Source organism: Dromiciops gliroides, chromosome 1, assembly GCF_019393635.1.
Source record: "Dromiciops gliroides isolate mDroGli1 chromosome 1, mDroGli1.pri, whole genome shotgun sequence".
NCBI classification, from domain to species: domain Eukaryota; kingdom Metazoa; phylum Chordata; class Mammalia; order Microbiotheria; family Microbiotheriidae; genus Dromiciops; species Dromiciops gliroides.
In genome coordinates, this window is record NC_057861.1 from 706,687,512 (window position 1) to 706,703,950 (window position 16,439).

Genomic DNA, 16,439 nt, shown 5'->3' on the forward strand with positions numbered 1-16,439 from the left:
AAAAAAACATCTTTTGAGAAATGACATTGTATATAGCTGGTTGTGTCCTCCATTAGAATGTAATTTCCTCAAAGGCAGGATGATCTTGCTTATCTTGGCCTGCAGAGATATTTCGTCTCCCTTTCCCCCATTTCTCCCACTCTGCCTATTTTCTTATACAGTTTCTAAAAACTGACCCTTGCTCTAGAAAGCCAAGAGATGACATGCTTTCTTTTTGATTTTCTTGTTTTCTATGGCTAAGACATGTATTTATTTCTTCACAAAAACTGCTCTTGGTAATATAAAAACAAAATTTTAACCCACCCCGTCATTTCAATTAGATTAAATTTTAAGAGCACACAAATGCCATGTTCCTCTTTGATTAAATTAGAAACAGGTGCACTTTTGCATAAGGAAATTAAGTTGCAGACAATATGAAGATTTGCTAAAATACAGACACTGATGAAAATAAGTAGCCCTTTTATTTGTAATTATTGAGGCAATCTGTTCGCAAAGTGTACATGCTAATGGTCTGACAGATCTGTGGACTCCAGCAGGCTGCTATGAACAACTCCAATCAACTTCAAGAGTAACAGATTTTTTTAATAGAAAATATATGTACATTCTCTTTTCCATCTCATGGTGCTATTTACAAAGCAGAAAATGCCATAAATAGAAATCCCATAGTTACACTTTCTCCACCCCCCCCCCATATAAATTTCATTTGAACAGAAAACATTGGGATGATTTTACCTGTTTCTTTTTTATAGAAATATCTTGTCAATATGATAATATCTGGGAGTAATAAAGGCAGAGTTTTCAGAGAGCTGGGAAGAGATGTGGACGTGCTGCTAATCACTCTCCCTTGGGGAGATGCTGGAGCCAGAAGGAGGAGAGGCAGAGAGGGGTCACTGAGTGCCTTCGTCTATGCGTCTCCGACAGTATGGACAACAGTTGTGCTGCAGTACCAGAAGCTCGTAATCTTCTGAGTGAAACATCTACCAAGAGAAGCAAACACTGTTGCTGAGCAGGAAGATGTCAGTGGTCCAAGGATTTTTCACCAGTCCTGGATTCGGGTGGTGCTAGTTTGGACCGGGATGGGCCTCCCCTTCCCAAAATAAAAATTCTCAGTAATTGGCAGCCTCTGCCAACTCTCCAATCCAACAGGCAGAAAAAGCCATGGGGGGCCAAGGGCAGAAATTACCTCCAGCCAGCTCAGGTGTCTAGGCTAGAGTCTGACCTTAATGGGCTAAAGTGTTGCTCCCTGCCTGGGGGTGGGGGGTGGGGGGGACTGGTGGAGCCCCAGCGATACTCTTCCTACCTGGAAGCATGAAGGGCACATGGTGATGGAAGCGTCTGGGAGGAGGGAGCGGAAGTACTGCCACTGCAGCGGCTTGGGCCAGCGCTTAATGAGGACATCCCGCCTGCTCATGGACCGCAGGACTGCCCGGTTCACCACCACAGGAACAAATTCAGAACCTCCTTGCTACGCCAAGCAGGCAGGAAAACAGAGGGAGGAGCTTCAGTTACAGTCCCCAAGCAGGTGCCCTCACACCTCTTGGCATGCCTTGGGCCTGGCTCAGAGCTGACCAGAATCTCAGAGGCCCTGGTCTGTGCTCAGACTTCATCCCACAAAGGATTCTCTCTACTGTATCCCTGGCAGACAGTCAGGGAGTATCTGCAAGATCCATTTTTTGGAACAGGGCACTCACCACCCCTTGAGTCACAATTCTTGGTTAGAAAGTGCTACCTGATTCTGAGGTAGGCTGTGCCCCCAAGGGATTGCCTTCCACAGGTTCTGGTTACCTCCTCTGGTGACTCACAGAATAAGTCTAGTGGGCTCCCCCCTTTCCATGGAAGAACCCTCAAATATCAGTGATCCCATTCCTCATCTCCAGACTGCACAGCGACCCTAGCCTGGTCACCTCTGTCGGCACACACTTCAGTAAAGTGCCCAGAACCAAACACTATACTCTAGACATGATCCTGGTCAGCTCTCAACAGACATTAACTGAGGATTCCCAATGAACTGGACTTGATGCTAATTCTCAAGCCTGGGTCACCTTCAGCTCTCTCTCTCCTCGGGTCCCAAGATGCTGAGTCTGCTGCAGGCAGTCTCTCCCCGTGCTGCCGGGGTGTCCCCACACATTCATGTTGTCTGATCCCATCTGGGCCCTCAGGGCTGCAGGGAGAACTCCTCAGAAGTGGAGGGAGGGAGTCCTCCAGCACAGCACTCACCTCAAAGCTCAGTTTGGCAGTAAATGGGTCGTCTTCCTCGATGTGGTCCACAGTCTCATCAAGTCTCAAAGTTTGTGCATCTGCCGGGCTTAGTCAAAGGAAGCAGCCTGAGGAGGCCCTGTGCGGCCCCTCGTTCCTTGTCAGACTCTAAATGACACTCCCTCCCACAGAGCTTGTAAAGTGGTTACATGTAAAATCTGGCCATCTCTGGGAGGGAGGAGAACGTTATAGGATTTCTTTTTTTTTGGTGGGGCAATGGGGGTTAAGTGACTTGTCCAGGGTCACACAGCTAGTGCCAAGTGTCTGAGCTCAGATTTGAACTCAGGTCCTCCTGAATCCGGGGCCAGTGCTTTATCCACTGCACCACCTAGCTGCCCCCAGGCCATAGGATTTTTAAAACCATCCCCTCCAACGGAGGGACAGACAGAGATTTGCCTCAAGCCGCCAGTGAGTCACCCACGGACAAGAACCAGACCTGGGTCTCCTCAATAACAATGTACCTGTAGGGCCACTGTAGCGAATGATTAAAACAACAGCAATAATACTACTGGTGATGCTAATAGCCACTGCTTACTCAGACCTCACCTGCTGCCTCCCCAGGCCTCTTGCCCTGCCCCACAAAGGATACTAGGGTTGGTTATTTCTTGCCATTTTCTCTCCTTTTTGGTTAACCTTGGGGCCTCTAGGTCAATGAGAGCCACAGCTTCTTCATCAGTAATTCCTTCCTCCAGGTAAAATTCCACCAGGTGCAAAACCTCTGGAGAACAGGAGTGATAGGTCAGGATAAAGGGGATGTCAGCAGAGCTCAGCGTATGTTCACTCTGTTCCTCAGCCTCAATTTGGCTCCCCAAAGGCTTTACAGAATGCTGGCAGCCCAGCCACCTTCAGGGGTTCATGAGGATGAAGCCTCCCCGCCTCAGCTTACCACTCACCCGAGGGAGTGAAAAAGGAGACGTGAGGCTCCCAAGGAGTGCTCTCTCCAACTCACCATAGGAGGAGGCCGAGAAGACGAAGGGCTGCCGACAGTTGATGCACACGTTCCCCAAATTGTTGAGCAGAGGGTTGTTGGTGGAGCACCTATAACACAAGGGCACGAGCTCCTACAAAGACAGAACCGTCCCCAAGACACCACCTGGAGCCAAGCGCACAGACTGCCTTCCCCCATCAGCAGGGTCCTTCACAACTGTGTCTTTTGCTCCAACAGTAAGCTGGGCACTGGACCAAAGGGACATCCGTGTGTCCTGAGGGAGCAAACAATATGGCCACCAGCTCTGTGGGCAGATCCCCTGTGTAGGCAGCGAGACGGGGCATCTGGTGCACCTGCAGCTTGGGCTGAGTCTCATTTCTACTCTGCCTTCGCAGGATGAGCTAGTCCTGCCCCTTTATTTTATAGAGGAAGCTGGCCAAAAAGAAAAGTAGCCAGTCTGTCACATAGGAAATATGTGGAAAAGTCTGGCTAGAAACCAGTGATCCCAGCTCCGCATCGAGGGTTCCTCTGCCTACAGGCCCACTCAAGGGAGACTGGGGGTGTGCTCAGAAGGGAGGGGAAGTCCTCAAAGGCTTCATTCTCTAGATGCCTTGGCTGTTCCTGTTTCTTTTCCACAACGCCATCAATGGTTCTGGGCAGTATGTGAAAACCACTGTTAGAAATCGCTGGTCAAAATGGAAAAGTGACCAGCTGGGTAAGAACAGGAAGGTCGAGGCCAAAGGGAAGTGTGAGTGAGAGCCCAGCCTGGACTGCAGGACTCTGAGGGCCGGCCCAAGTCTAGCTCCAGACCTAGGAGGCCAGGGAAGCTCATGCTGCCGTCTGAAGCCTACAGGCTGTTCCTAGGAGAGGCCTAGTCTTAATCCTTCAAGGAGTCCAGGGACCTAGAAAATGCCCGAACCCTCAGAATCCTTCAGGCCAGGCTCAAACCAGCTCCAAATCAAGGAAACTACAAGGGAACTGGAGCAAGGTCATGCCCAAGCCTCTAAAATGTGAAGACTGCAGGGAAGGTGACGGCAGATCGGGGCATACCCAGAGGCAGGGGGCCTGGGGTCAGAGAAGGAAGGGCAGGATGACTACCCCGGGAATGTCTAGAAACCAGCACAATCCTCAAACTGAATTTGGAGACAGACGGGAAGTCAATGAGCAAGGGCCGAAGGGCTGGGTCGACCGTGGTCACCAGGCACCCGGCCAGAGGGATGACAGCTATGAGCCCTTGCTAACACTCACCTCACTATCGTGAAAGGGCTTGGAGCGGATGGTCAGGCTGCCCAGCTCGATGGATTTCTGGAACCTTGCGGGGATCTGCAGACCCTGCAATTTGTCGTAGGCATGACGGGCCAATTTATATGCGCCCAAAGCTTTGCTCTGTTTGGCCAGGGTGAACAACGTATTTCTGTAATCAAGTTGAGGAAGAAGGAAGCAAAAGGCAGTGAGGTAACCAAGGGTTACTTCTGGAGCGAGCTTTGGATCAGAGCTCAGCTCTTCCCCGTGCCAGGAAGGTGTGGGCAGAAGCTTGAGAAATGCGTGTGCACATTTGTAAGATGTAAATGTATTTCTCGGATGCAGCGGCATAGGATTTCTTCCAGAGATAAAGACAGTGCAGTTTCCATTAATATTTTAACCACACGGGTTCTTTGGCCTCCTTAAGGCTCATCTTGCTCCCTAAATTCGGGCCAGAATGCCTTTACTGCACTCAGCAACGGCCCGTGACCCAACCTTCTGGCCGAGAAGGAGAGGCTGAAGGCTAGGACAAATGATGCTTCATGCCCTCGCCTCACTCTGACTCCAGGTCGGCTCTGGGTGATCTGGCCTGGCCGAGAGCAGGTCTTAAAGCATCTGGTTTGGATCAGGCTCGGGAGGGGCCTGGTATAACAAAAACTACATCAAGGCAAGAAGGTTCTTCTTTCTCCTCCCTCTGCCCCAGAGTTATGGATTCCTAGAGTTTGCCCCAAGAATGCTTTCTCTGCTCCTCTCTTCCTGTTCAAATCCTACCCATCCTTCAGGGCTCACACACCAATAGTGCCTCCTCCAGGAAGCCTTCCTGGTTTGCTTACTTTCATTGATGTCCCTCATCTCTGAACTCCTCTGGGACTCAGTACAGGTGTCCCACAAGTTAAAACTTAATTAACACGGAGCAGCTAGGAGGTGTAGTGGATAGAACACTGGCCCAGGATTCAGGAGGACCTGAGTTCAAATCCGGACTCAGACACTTGACACTTACTAGCTGTGTGACCTTGGTCAAGTCACTTAACCCCCATTGCCTCACCAAAAAAACCCCAAACAAACAACTTAATTAACACATGCTTAGACCATTTCTTAATTGCTTCACATGCATTAATCTTGTTTATGATGGTAGAAGGTAATAGCCTCCCAGGCAAGAACTGCGTCTTGTGCTTTTGTGTCCACCACCATACTTAATACAGTGCTAAGGAAATGTCTGTTACTCAATAAACACTGGCTGCTGAGGGTCAAAGAACCAGCATAAATGAGACTCCTGCCATCACATGACCCTCTTCCCCAATTCTTTTTTTTAATCTGTTGTGAGTATGAGTACTTTGTTTCATGGGATGCTGCAGATGAAGAATGTCTGACATGGTGGAAGGGATTTCATTCTAGAAATGAATCTGTAATTGGAAAAGAGATGGCAAATGTGGCAAAGGAAAGGGATAAAAGATAGCTTACCTAAGGGATATACTATAGCCACAGAAATGCAAAAAACAAAAAAGAAGAAGTCTAGAATCAGGCCTCCAGCACCAGACAGAGGTCCTCTGTGGAGAATACATCAACAACCCACGGAACAAGGCTCGGTTAGATCTCCGCCCACAACCAGAGTTTTGGTGCACACAGACAGATCTGGATGCATGATTTTCCTGGTGTTAGGAACTCCTAGTGCGTAACCTCCCTCCCCTGATGCAAATTAGCACCTCGTTTGTAGGGGGTGATCTCAGAGTGTTGCTTGAGGTAGTGTGAGGTTAAGTTGGTGCTGGGGGCAGGACTTGAGCCCAGATCATCCACACCTCCTCTTCCATGATGTATGAAGACTGAAATATTCACCAACTCTTGAAGACCTCTGCTGAGTGCTCCTTGTACACAGGAAGTATTTAACACATGCTTGCTGAGGGCTCCCAGACTGACTGCAGGAGCTTGGGGCGCTCCCAGGGGCCGGGACCCAGCGGGTCCCCTCATACTGATTCCCTGCTTGGCACAGACCCCCTCCTTTCCCTGGCTGATGCTCCAAGATAAAACGGGACTAAGGATTGCTAGCTCACTCTCCTGGGGCTGTGGCAAAGATAAATGGTTTTGTTTGCAAAGTGCTCTAAAAGGAAACGCGAGGGCCAATTAGGACCCAGGGCTGAGGCGGAGTTTTGCTCAGAACAGTGGAACAAGGATACACTTTAGAGATACCCAAGGGTGTCTCCTTGGACAGGCTATGAAGGAGGAATCGGGAGATATTGAAGAGGGTTTCAGGAAGATGAAAACTGAAGGGCTCCTCCTGCAGCAAGAAAATGGCAAAAAAACACAAAAAACAAAAAACAAAAGAGTTCAATTCCTTAGTTAAATCCAAGGCATATCAGATCTAGAATTCATTTCCTTGAATTCTGGGCTAATTCGATTTAGGCTGTGATGAATTCTCTCTCAGCACTAGCTAGATTTGCCTTACTAGGCTGATCTGTCTTATAAGCAAAGGGTGGCCTAACTGACTTGAAACAAACCATTTTCAAGGCATTTGGCACATTCGTTATTTGTAAGTACGGATATGCTCTTCATTATGCTTTAGATATAACGCGGATGCAAGTAAACCAGGCCAGGCCCCCTGCTTGGCCACACGTGGCCAGCAGTTAGTTATAACTGTTGTGGGCCCTAGATAATAAGACAACTATATTCCTTTATAAAATGTTAAATAATTGGGGTTTTTCACTAAGTTTCAAGGTCTTCTCCCAAACTGATCTGAACTTTTAAAGGTTTATTATAGCATATTATTAGTAGTACTTTCTGGTTCACTCTCCCCTTCCATCAGACTCCTAAGGACAAGATAGTCACACCCCCTTGGGGCCCTTCCCTCTTCTTGGCTTCCTCTGCAAGGGCAGGGACTTTCTTCTTCTTATTTGCATCACCAGTGCTTAGCACTATACCTGGCACATAGTAGGTGCTTCATAAATGTTTACTGAATTTCTAGCTACCTTACTTTTTCTATGCCCTCCCCAAGAGTACACAGACCTCAGGAAAAGTAAATTACTGCCTTTCATTCTCCCCTGAGGATTTTGCTTTTTTTTTCTAGTGAGGGAGGTAGGAAAGAAAGAAAGAAAACAAATGTTTGTTAATTGAAAAAAAAGCCTTAATTCCAAAAAAAAGGTTCTACCTCTACCTGAGGTTCCTTTCTTTGCCAGCTAAAAGTGGGTACAGATTCTAACTTAGCAGCACTAGGCCTGAAGGAAGCACTGTCCCCAATCAAACCAGCCATGACCTCTGCTCAGCCCTACCCTCTGAGTTCCTGAGGAAGGGGCTGGGCTGACCATTTTCAGGCCACTCCCACATCTTTCGAATGCTGGTTTGGGAGGATGGAGGATGCTCTTCACTGGAACCTATGGTTCCTGTGGACCGGCCCCTCCCCCAGCACAAGAGGAACCCATCGGAGGTCTGGTCACCCAGGACCCAAGTGGGCAGCACTCACTACACCTAGACATCACAGAAGGGGTCAGACCAGAGGGAGGCCAGTGCCAAGAATGGGGCACAAAGCAGGTATACAGTAAGTGTCTGCAGATGATTTTATGGCCAGCACTCAGTGCAGAGCCTGGCATGTAATAAGTGCCTGATAAATGTTGGTTGCTGGACTTGATTCTGAAGAACAGTTACTGGTGATCAGGAAGGGACAAGGGGGCAAATCCTATTTCTTTTCACCTCTTAATGAAGTAATGCCACATCCCACTAATGCTATGAGCTCTTCAAGGACAGGGAATGTATCACTCAGCCTAATGCTTACTGAATCAGTCTCTGAGAATCTACTGAGTTTAGAGGAAGACCCGGTGATTCCCCTCCCCACTCCCACCCCAACACGGAAGCCTTGGTAAAGAAAGACCTAGAGAGGTCTGGTAATTGACAGGGGACATCGGCAAAAAGAGCTCAAAACCCCTGAGGGCCCAGGATCCTAATAAGGATTTCGAGAACACCAGGGCTGTCAAGGTCTGGGGTCAATCCTTGGCTCACTTTCCTAGGGCACAGGGTAACTACAAGAAAGTAGCTGTCCAGTTTGGCTCTCCACGCCTTAAAAAGAATAGGAGGGGCAGCTAGGTGGCGCAGTGGATAGAGCACCAGCCCTGGAGTCAGGAGGACCTGAGTTCAAATCCGGCCTCAGACACTTAACACTTACTAGCTGTGTGACCCTGGGCAAGTCACTTAACCCCAATTGCCTCACTAAAAAATAAATAAATAAATAAAATAAAAAAGAATAGGAAAGGGGGGCAGCTAGGTGGCGCAGTAGATAGAGTATTGAGCCTGGATTCAGAAGGACCTGAGTTCAAATCCGGCCTCAGACACTTAACACTTATTAGCTGTGTGACCCTGGGCAAGTCACTTAACCCCAATTGCCTCACCAAAAAAAAAAAAAAGAAGAAGAAGAAGAATAGGAAAGAACTGAGAAGGGTAGGAAGAACTAAGATGATTAAAGAGATGAAAAAACCATCATCTTTAGGAAGAAGTTGAGGAGCAGAGAGGGTGGTTATAAAGATGATGCCTAAAATGAGACAATTCACAGAATCCTTAGTCAGTCAGGACTTCCAATCCCCTGGTCCAACCATCTTATTTTACAGAGAAGAAAACTGAGGAAAAGCAAGTCGATGTGCTCATGGGATAACCTGCTCAAGGTCACAGTAAGTAAGCAGCACTGTTGGGCCTAGAAGCCCAAGAGTTTGGTTAGACTTAGAGACTTCTTGACTGGGCAGGAATTAAATAATGGAGGAGTTCATGAAGAATTTGCATCTCCAGTAACCTTAAAAAAGACCAAGAGAGCAACGCTTCCAGGGATCCTCTGAATGACTAGTGCACATTTTAGCTCCACAAGTCTAGCTACATACCAATTAAGAAATCTCCTAGGAAAAAACCCTAATGTTTTTTAAAGAATACTCTTTTATAAAAGCAGTCAGGACCACTCAGCAGTTCTGTCTAAATTGGTTTCCTGTGTATGGAGGTCTGCTGCTCATTAAAACAGAACGGAGCCCCCAGTTTGAAGAGTCCCGCTCCCCAGCCCGCCAACAGCCTCACCGTGTATCGCTGAATGGAGTGGTACACATGGTAGAGCTCAGCCAAGTGCTGGAAGTGGTGAAACTTGACCAGCATCTCCTCCTTCTGGCCTTGGTCGGCTGTATGCATGGAAGCAAGAGCAAGGAGACCAATCAAACCAAATTCCCAAATGCCTCCCACTCAGCCACGGGAAAATAAAAGACTCAGGGGACAGACCAAGACTGGTGATAGGATTCGCTCTTTGAGGGCTAACCCTGAGGCTAAAAATGTGATGGTTCAAGAACTGGGCAACCCAAGCCAGGGAGGGAGACTCAGCTAGACTGATCATGGCAGAATACCAACAGCTCAGCAGAGTACCCCTTGTCATGTCCATCCAGTGCAGTATGTGCTGTGGCAGGGATGGGTCAAGGTCAGCAGCAGCAGCAGGAGTTGAGTTGTCAGGGCAACAGAAAGATGGGCAAAATGCAACATTATCCATGGCCATACTTCCTTCATCCCTCTGTGCCTCCTCCCTTCTTGAATGCACAGGTAGCAGCGAGAGAGGGCATGAGCAAATCACTGGCTTTGTTCTTAGCCTAACAGAGGATTCCTTCCCCAAACACCGCCATTCATTCAGAGCCATCCTTTGATGAGAAACCTTCCAGAACAGTACCAATGCTAGCAGGAACCAATTTTTCTCTGTGGCCCATAAGAGCCAAATGAAAAATTCCAATGTGTTATTACATGTGATTTGGTTTTCTTCTTATTTAAAAAAAAAAAACAAGTGGTGCTCAGATGGCTGTAGCTACAGGTTCCTGCTGGGGAGGGAAATGTTCTGAATTAGCGTGCAGGCCAAGGGGTCTCGGCTATAACCTCAGCATGGCATTCAGGTATTTGTTAATGCTTATAGGCAAACTGGAAAAAGATGACAAGCCAGATTATGTTTCGACCCAGGGTTCTAGATGGTACAGACAATAAACAAGCCCTGGGTTTTAATTAAAATGTTACAGCTCATTAGATGCTTATCTCCATGCTGGAGTGGGGGTAGGTGAAACAGGCCTGCCCTCTCATATTTACTTACCTTGAGCTATATCGAGACACTGCATGGACAGCATCCAGTAATAATACGCTGCATCATTAAACCTGCTTTCGACCACAGCATTGTGAGTGAGTTGTTCCAACACTCGGACTGCCTCACCCTGACGGCCGGCTTTGTGGAACGCTGCAGGAAGCAAAATGCCAGGGAGAGTGATGCCATCAAGGCGCTGAAATGGCATTTCATGGGGAACAGGATGAGGACTGGAAAATGGGGAATCCCAGTTTCATGTTGTTCCAACTGCATCTGCATCTACAAAAAGCATCTGCAGTTCCTGGGTTCCTGTTAGCTTGTTTCCAGGTCCCAAGTCTATAAATAACAACAGCTTAAGCACCTTCCCCCCCCAAAAGTATGGCTAATGGCTCCTTTTTAATTAGGAGAAACAGCACCCAGATCTTCTACAAGGGTGGCAAGAGAGCTCAATATTAAGAGACCTTTTCAACTACCTCGTGTTCAAAGCACTTAGTGTTAGATTTCACACAAAGACTAAACTTCCATTGATCTCCAGAAAGTCTTGTTCACCTCCTTGCTGAGCCAAACTCTGAAGGTCTGTGCCTCTGGGGTCAATGGCTTATCTTCCTGCCTGCCCTCATCTGAGGCATCTTTGGGATCCTGCTCCCTGAAAAGCTGCTTCAGACAGTGCATCAAAATATGGGATGGCCAACGAGAATCCTCTCCAAGAGCAGCTTTTCACCTGGGTGCCATAGCCGGGAGGCCTCCACCTCCCCCACGCCTCTGAACCTACAATGCCCAAGCTCACTGTGAGAAAAGGAAAGGGACTCTTGTCTTGTTCCAATTCTGCCTCAAGTCTCTTGTCTGAGCCCCAAGTTACTATGGCGATGGATTCTTAGAAATGCAGAGACAGACAGATGGATAGGCTGATATGTTTTGCCCAAACATGTAGATACTTCAGCAACTGGGTACTCTGGAAATGCTCACATTATGAGAGAACACCCTGTCCCTCATAATGCCTCAAAAGCACTCAAGTCCCTCCCTCCTGCCTCTTCTCCAACCCTCCAGAAAACAAGTGCATGGCCACCGTTCCTGAATGGATCTAAGGAGAGGAGAGATGCTGTGGAACAGAACATGCTTATCACGGTAGCACCCCTTTCCCAGGGTCTCCTGCATCCCCACTGCAGGGGGACAAGCTCCTCTTCTAAGAACAGAACATCACATCCAAGAACAAGCAAGAACCTCTGTAGGACACCCAGTGCAATGGTTCAAGGCAGAGCTGAGAACAGAATCCAAGAGTGAATTCAAGCTTTTGTTTCAAGCTCTGTGGCACCACAACGGGGAAGGTGGTGGGAGAGCCAAGGCCCAGGCTGAAAGCTGGACTTTTGCTACTACTAACAGTGACTCTTGATTGGCTGGCCTACCTTTCTGGGCTTCTTCAAAGCGATCGTTCTCTGCCAACCACTGGGCATAGGGCACATAGACATCGTCCTTAAACTCAGGATGCTTCTCACCCAAAGCAAAGGCCTACAAGAAGGAACAAATGTGTTCTTAGTGAACTAGCTTACTTTGTCCTGTGAAAACACTGTACTTGGCTGAATTAATTATGGAGCTGTCAGATTTCTGCAGCATGACAAGCTCGCATGGGGAGGGGCTCTTTCCCCTCCTCCCGGCCTCCAGAAAGGCAAAAACAAAACAGGCTCTTTGAAAACAAAAGGCAATTAACAGCAATATGCAGAAGACTGGATTCAATAACAACACAGTCTGTTTCTGGACCACAGAAGCTGCACCAAATCGGAAACGTTTTATTTTGAGGGCTTGCGTGGGCTTTGGTAGTGCTGAAAACAGATTTCTTTTAATTGAATCTGACACCTAAGGAAATATAATTGACATTATCATCACTGCTGCTTATTATCTGTTGAGTGATAACTGTGGCCTCAGTGCTGTATAGACTGGATTAGCCATTTCTCCTGAGCCCTAGAATCAACTGTCAAGTCCTGTCTTCTGCCCCGTTCTCTCTGCCTTTAAAATACCAGATACTGAGGCATCGGCTCTAGACCTACCATTCATTTGTAAAGAAAAGGACTCAGCCAAGCACCAACAAGCTGAAACAGAAAACTGTATGAAGCGACTGAGAACTGCCTGATGCACTGACTGGATGGGAGGGCCCCAGGATGCCGTCATTTCTGCTTCTCCAGAAGCCTCCTTCTCCCTCTGACTCAGTGAGCTCTTCTTCCCTGACTCCAGAGCCCCTCGCTCCACCGAATGGGGTCATGCGGACAGCAGAAAGGACTGCGCTGAGCCAGGAAATGCCTGCGTTCCCGAGCACCGCTCAGAACAGGACACCAGGGTGTGCAGACAGGCAGGCCTGGGCACATCGGGCACCAGGGGCCATTCTGCCTCCAGGGTCAGAGGGGCCAGGAAGGCGGCCCGTGGAGAAGCCAGCCAGTGCCCGAGGGCTGTGCTGCCACTTCAGGCTCATGAATGGCACAGGTGTAGCTCCCAGTCAGGGAAACTTCTACCCAGGCTGCTATGGAAACCAGGCAGTCACAAGCACTTCATTTTAAAAATTAAGGCCAAGAAAAAAGCAATATGCACGTGGCTGCACAGTCAGTTAGTAGCAGACCCACCCCCCCAGCCCCAGTCTGGGTTGTTTATGTGCTCCACTGTCCCTCGTGGGAGTCCACTCTCCCTTCTGCTGCCGAAGACGACTTAGGCACGCCACTTCGGCCTCGGCCCGCACTGTGGCCCCAGGAATGAAGCTGTCCTCACCTCATCCCAACGCTGAGTTTCCACATGGAGCTGCACCAGGGACTTCAGGTCCCCTATCTTCAGGTAGGTCTCAGCCGCGTAGCCAGGATTGTCCAGTTTCTTGAAGTAGTGAGCGCACAGTAGCAGGGGCTCCCGTTCAGCTTTGTCCAGTTTCCTTGCGATATCAATTAACCTGGGAGCAGGAAGAGGGAAGGAGGTGTCAATGGCTGAGTGGCCGGCGGAGGACTGGGCCTGTGAGATGCAGTGGTGGTTGTACCACCGCTAGCTTCAGACCTGACTATGTGGCAGTGGACTCGTGGCCCGCTCTGTTCTTCACCTCTCAGAGGCAGGAAAACAAACTACACTGACCTGAGTAATTACACTGCAAACCCTCAAGGGTAGATGTGGCTCTCAAAGGCTCTGTACAAGTAACAGACTCTGCCAAAGAGATGTCACAGGGTCACAGACTCAGAGGCCATGCAGTCTTACCCCAGCATTTCACAGATGTGGAAGATGAGGTCCAGAGAGGTTAAAATCACATACAGAGTGGGTGATGGAGGCAGGATTTGAACACAGGCCCTCTGACTTCAGTCAGTACCTTTTCCACAGTAGCCCCATCACCTCTCCCAAGTTACTCCCTAGACAGTATAACTGCTTTGGCGTGTCTCTGCAAAGATCCACCTCTCTCATACTACAAGGGCAATACTTGGGGAACATTTGGCCACTCAAGATAATTTAATGATGGTATAGTTAACAATGAAATGATACCATGTTCTTTGGAAGAGTTAGCATGACTCTAACTTCCACGAGAGCAGCCTATTTATCCAGCAGAAGCTAGTCCAACCCTCACTGGAAAGGGGGGCGGATGATATGACATTGCCTTACCCCAGCAGGGATCATCATCAAGGAAACTAAGTGGAAGATTGCGTTACTCTGAACTAGAGGAGAGGGGGAGGCCTTTAAAAAAACCACCTCTGCTCTCCTGGTCAGACCCAACTGGCCACCAGTGATAAGAGATGGCCTCGATGTCATCTCACCACCTACACAAACTTCCTCGTCTCCCACAGGTGAAGAGAGCTGAGGTTGAACAGGATGCACTAGTTCTCTCTGCTCAGACCAGAGTTTACAGTAAAACTAACTCTTCTGGAGAAAGGGGGCCATGGACAGAGATTATCACTTCTTCCACTCTCTAGCAGAAAGGGAGGGAGGCAGGCAGCAATCCCTGGAGGTGCCTGCTGTCAGTGTTCTGTCTTAAGGTTATGTCAGTCGGCACTCAGGAGAGTAATAACACCTAAAAATAGCTCTTTCCAGCAGAGAGGACACATTAAGACAGAAATATGACAGAGGCAGCCCCTCCATCCAATGAAACATCCGTAGAGTGGCACTTTTTAAGACCTGGACAAATATAAAATATGTTTAAAGCCTCTCCTTTGATTTTAATGTTTTCAGAGGTACTTGATAAATATCGCTTGATAACGAAGCAACATAAAAGAAAGAGAGGACCCTAAATCCACATGGCTCTTAAAAAGCTTTAGAGCACTACCCTCTTGATGATAAAAATTTATCTTAAAACATAAAACTTGTATCTCAGCCTGTACCTTTTCTGTTAGAAACTTTGCAGCAGTTTGGGAAAAGGATGCAGAAGGTCAGGTGGCCATTAAGGGAGGTGAAGGGGGAGAGGAACCAAGGAGAAGAGGGGACACATTCATTCTAACCAGCCTTGCCTGGCCAGTACCACTTCTCTGCCCAAGTGCATGGCTCCAGGTGTTTGCTGCCTCCCCATTCATCCCACCCTACCTTCAGCTGCCCTTCAGGGGTAGCTGGTTCCTTATGCTTTAATTCACAAGTGTGTAGCTCTTTAGACCCCACAGCTCTGAGTCTTATAACTCACTTCCTTAGAATGCATGAGGAGAGTGGGGCAGCTAGGTGGCACAATGGATAGAGCACCGGCCCTGGAGTCAGGAGTACCTGAGTTCAAATCTGGCCTCAGACACTTAACACTTACTAGCTGTGTGACCCTGGGCAAGTCACTTAACCCCAATTGCCTCACTAAAAAAAAAAAAAAATGCATGAGGAGAGAACCCAGGATGAAAGGAAGTTGATACTTTTTGAAGAAACACTCATTTCCCCCACCGTTTGGTCAGAGCCTGATGAACTGACATGGGATGGCAGATACTCCCCAAGTCTGAAATGGGAAACCTACATGTCTACCCAGCCATGGTCGCCACTGATCTCTATAGCCTTGATGTGTTCTCCCGCCGAGAGGTACATCTCCACTGCAGCTTTGGGCTCGTTGATGTTTCTGGCCCAGTCAGCCTGTTTGGTGATCAGCATCTTGGTTTCTTTGGGGTCTCCAGACCCAAGGAAATCCTGAGGAAGCAGAACAAACAACAGCAACACTCTAGCGCTTCCTGCCACCAGCATTACGTCAGGCTGCTAAAATCTGAAAAAGGGAGGGCTCGGTCAGGCTCATGCAGCCAAGTGGAAACCACACCACCTGAACAATGAAGCCACGTGAACAAGCTTCAGGGGCATGGGCTGAAGTAAGGGAGGGAAGGAGGATTGGGGGGCACCTAGGACCCATACAGGAATTGGGATATGGACCAAAGGCCTTTCCTTCCCCTTTCTAATAACAAGCATTTATCCTGTGTTTAAGATAGCTAGAGAGCACCACACCTAAATCCCAGAAAATGAAGGGTCAACAAGTCACTGCATGATAATAGAACACGATATACCTGGCGCTTTACATATGACACATCTTCTATCGCACTGGATCTTCACATCTACCCAGTGGGGTAGGCAGGGCAAACCCACATGAATATATGTCATTTCTCCAAAAAGTAAAGTCAAAGCACACTGAAAATCCACTTCAATGACTAACTTTTGTGTGGCTTCCAAGGGAAACTGTGTAGATAATAAAGAAACAGAGGAGATCTAGAGGTACCAAGGGGAAAAAAAAAAACGGTTCTGGGTATATGGCTAAAAGATCTCCGCTAAGACTCAAGCTCTGCTACTCACTATTGTGATGACTTCAGCCACTCCTGGCCTCAGTTTCCTTTTCGATAAAATGGGAATGATAATATTTGTTCTATATACCTCTAGGGGTGTGGTGAGGAAAGTGTTTTTAAAATGGGAGTGGTTGTGGTTACTATAATAATGTTAAAACCAGTCACCATTCACCTTGATGGGACTCCTGTGTGTGTGGGGGGGGGGTGGCAG

The 16,439-nt window shown here is 48.2% G+C and overlaps 1 protein-coding gene across 4 annotated transcripts in view; it reads right to left on the reverse strand.

Moving 5' to 3' along the window:
• Window positions 1-442: 442 nt before the first annotated feature.
• IFT122 (intraflagellar transport 122) overlaps window positions 443-16,439 on the reverse strand; it is a 73,109-nt gene continuing 57,112 nt past the window's right edge. For 2 of the 4 annotated variants that reach the window (XM_043978008.1, XM_043978011.1), the window contains 12 exons: window positions 15,424-15,590; window positions 13,242-13,413; window positions 11,894-11,996; window positions 10,503-10,643; window positions 9,464-9,561; window positions 6,598-6,698; window positions 4,433-4,598; window positions 3,206-3,317; window positions 2,846-2,974; window positions 2,218-2,297; window positions 1,301-1,465; window positions 443-977 (listed from right to left, as the gene is read on the reverse strand). In XM_043978008.1, coding sequence (XP_043833943.1) covers window positions 888-977; window positions 1,301-1,465; window positions 2,218-2,297; window positions 2,846-2,974; window positions 3,206-3,317; window positions 4,433-4,598; window positions 6,598-6,698; window positions 9,464-9,561; window positions 10,503-10,643; window positions 11,894-11,996; window positions 13,242-13,413; window positions 15,424-15,590 — 1,524 coding nt within the window. In that variant the 3' untranslated portion in view covers window positions 443-887. Of the gene's footprint in view, window positions 978-1,300; window positions 1,466-2,217; window positions 2,298-2,845; window positions 2,975-3,205; window positions 3,459-4,432; window positions 4,599-6,597; window positions 6,699-9,463; window positions 9,562-10,502; window positions 10,644-11,893; window positions 11,997-13,241; window positions 13,414-15,423; window positions 15,591-16,439 lie in introns of those variants that run through there. The other 2 variants (XM_043978009.1, XR_006354161.1) reach the window with 2 other exon arrangements.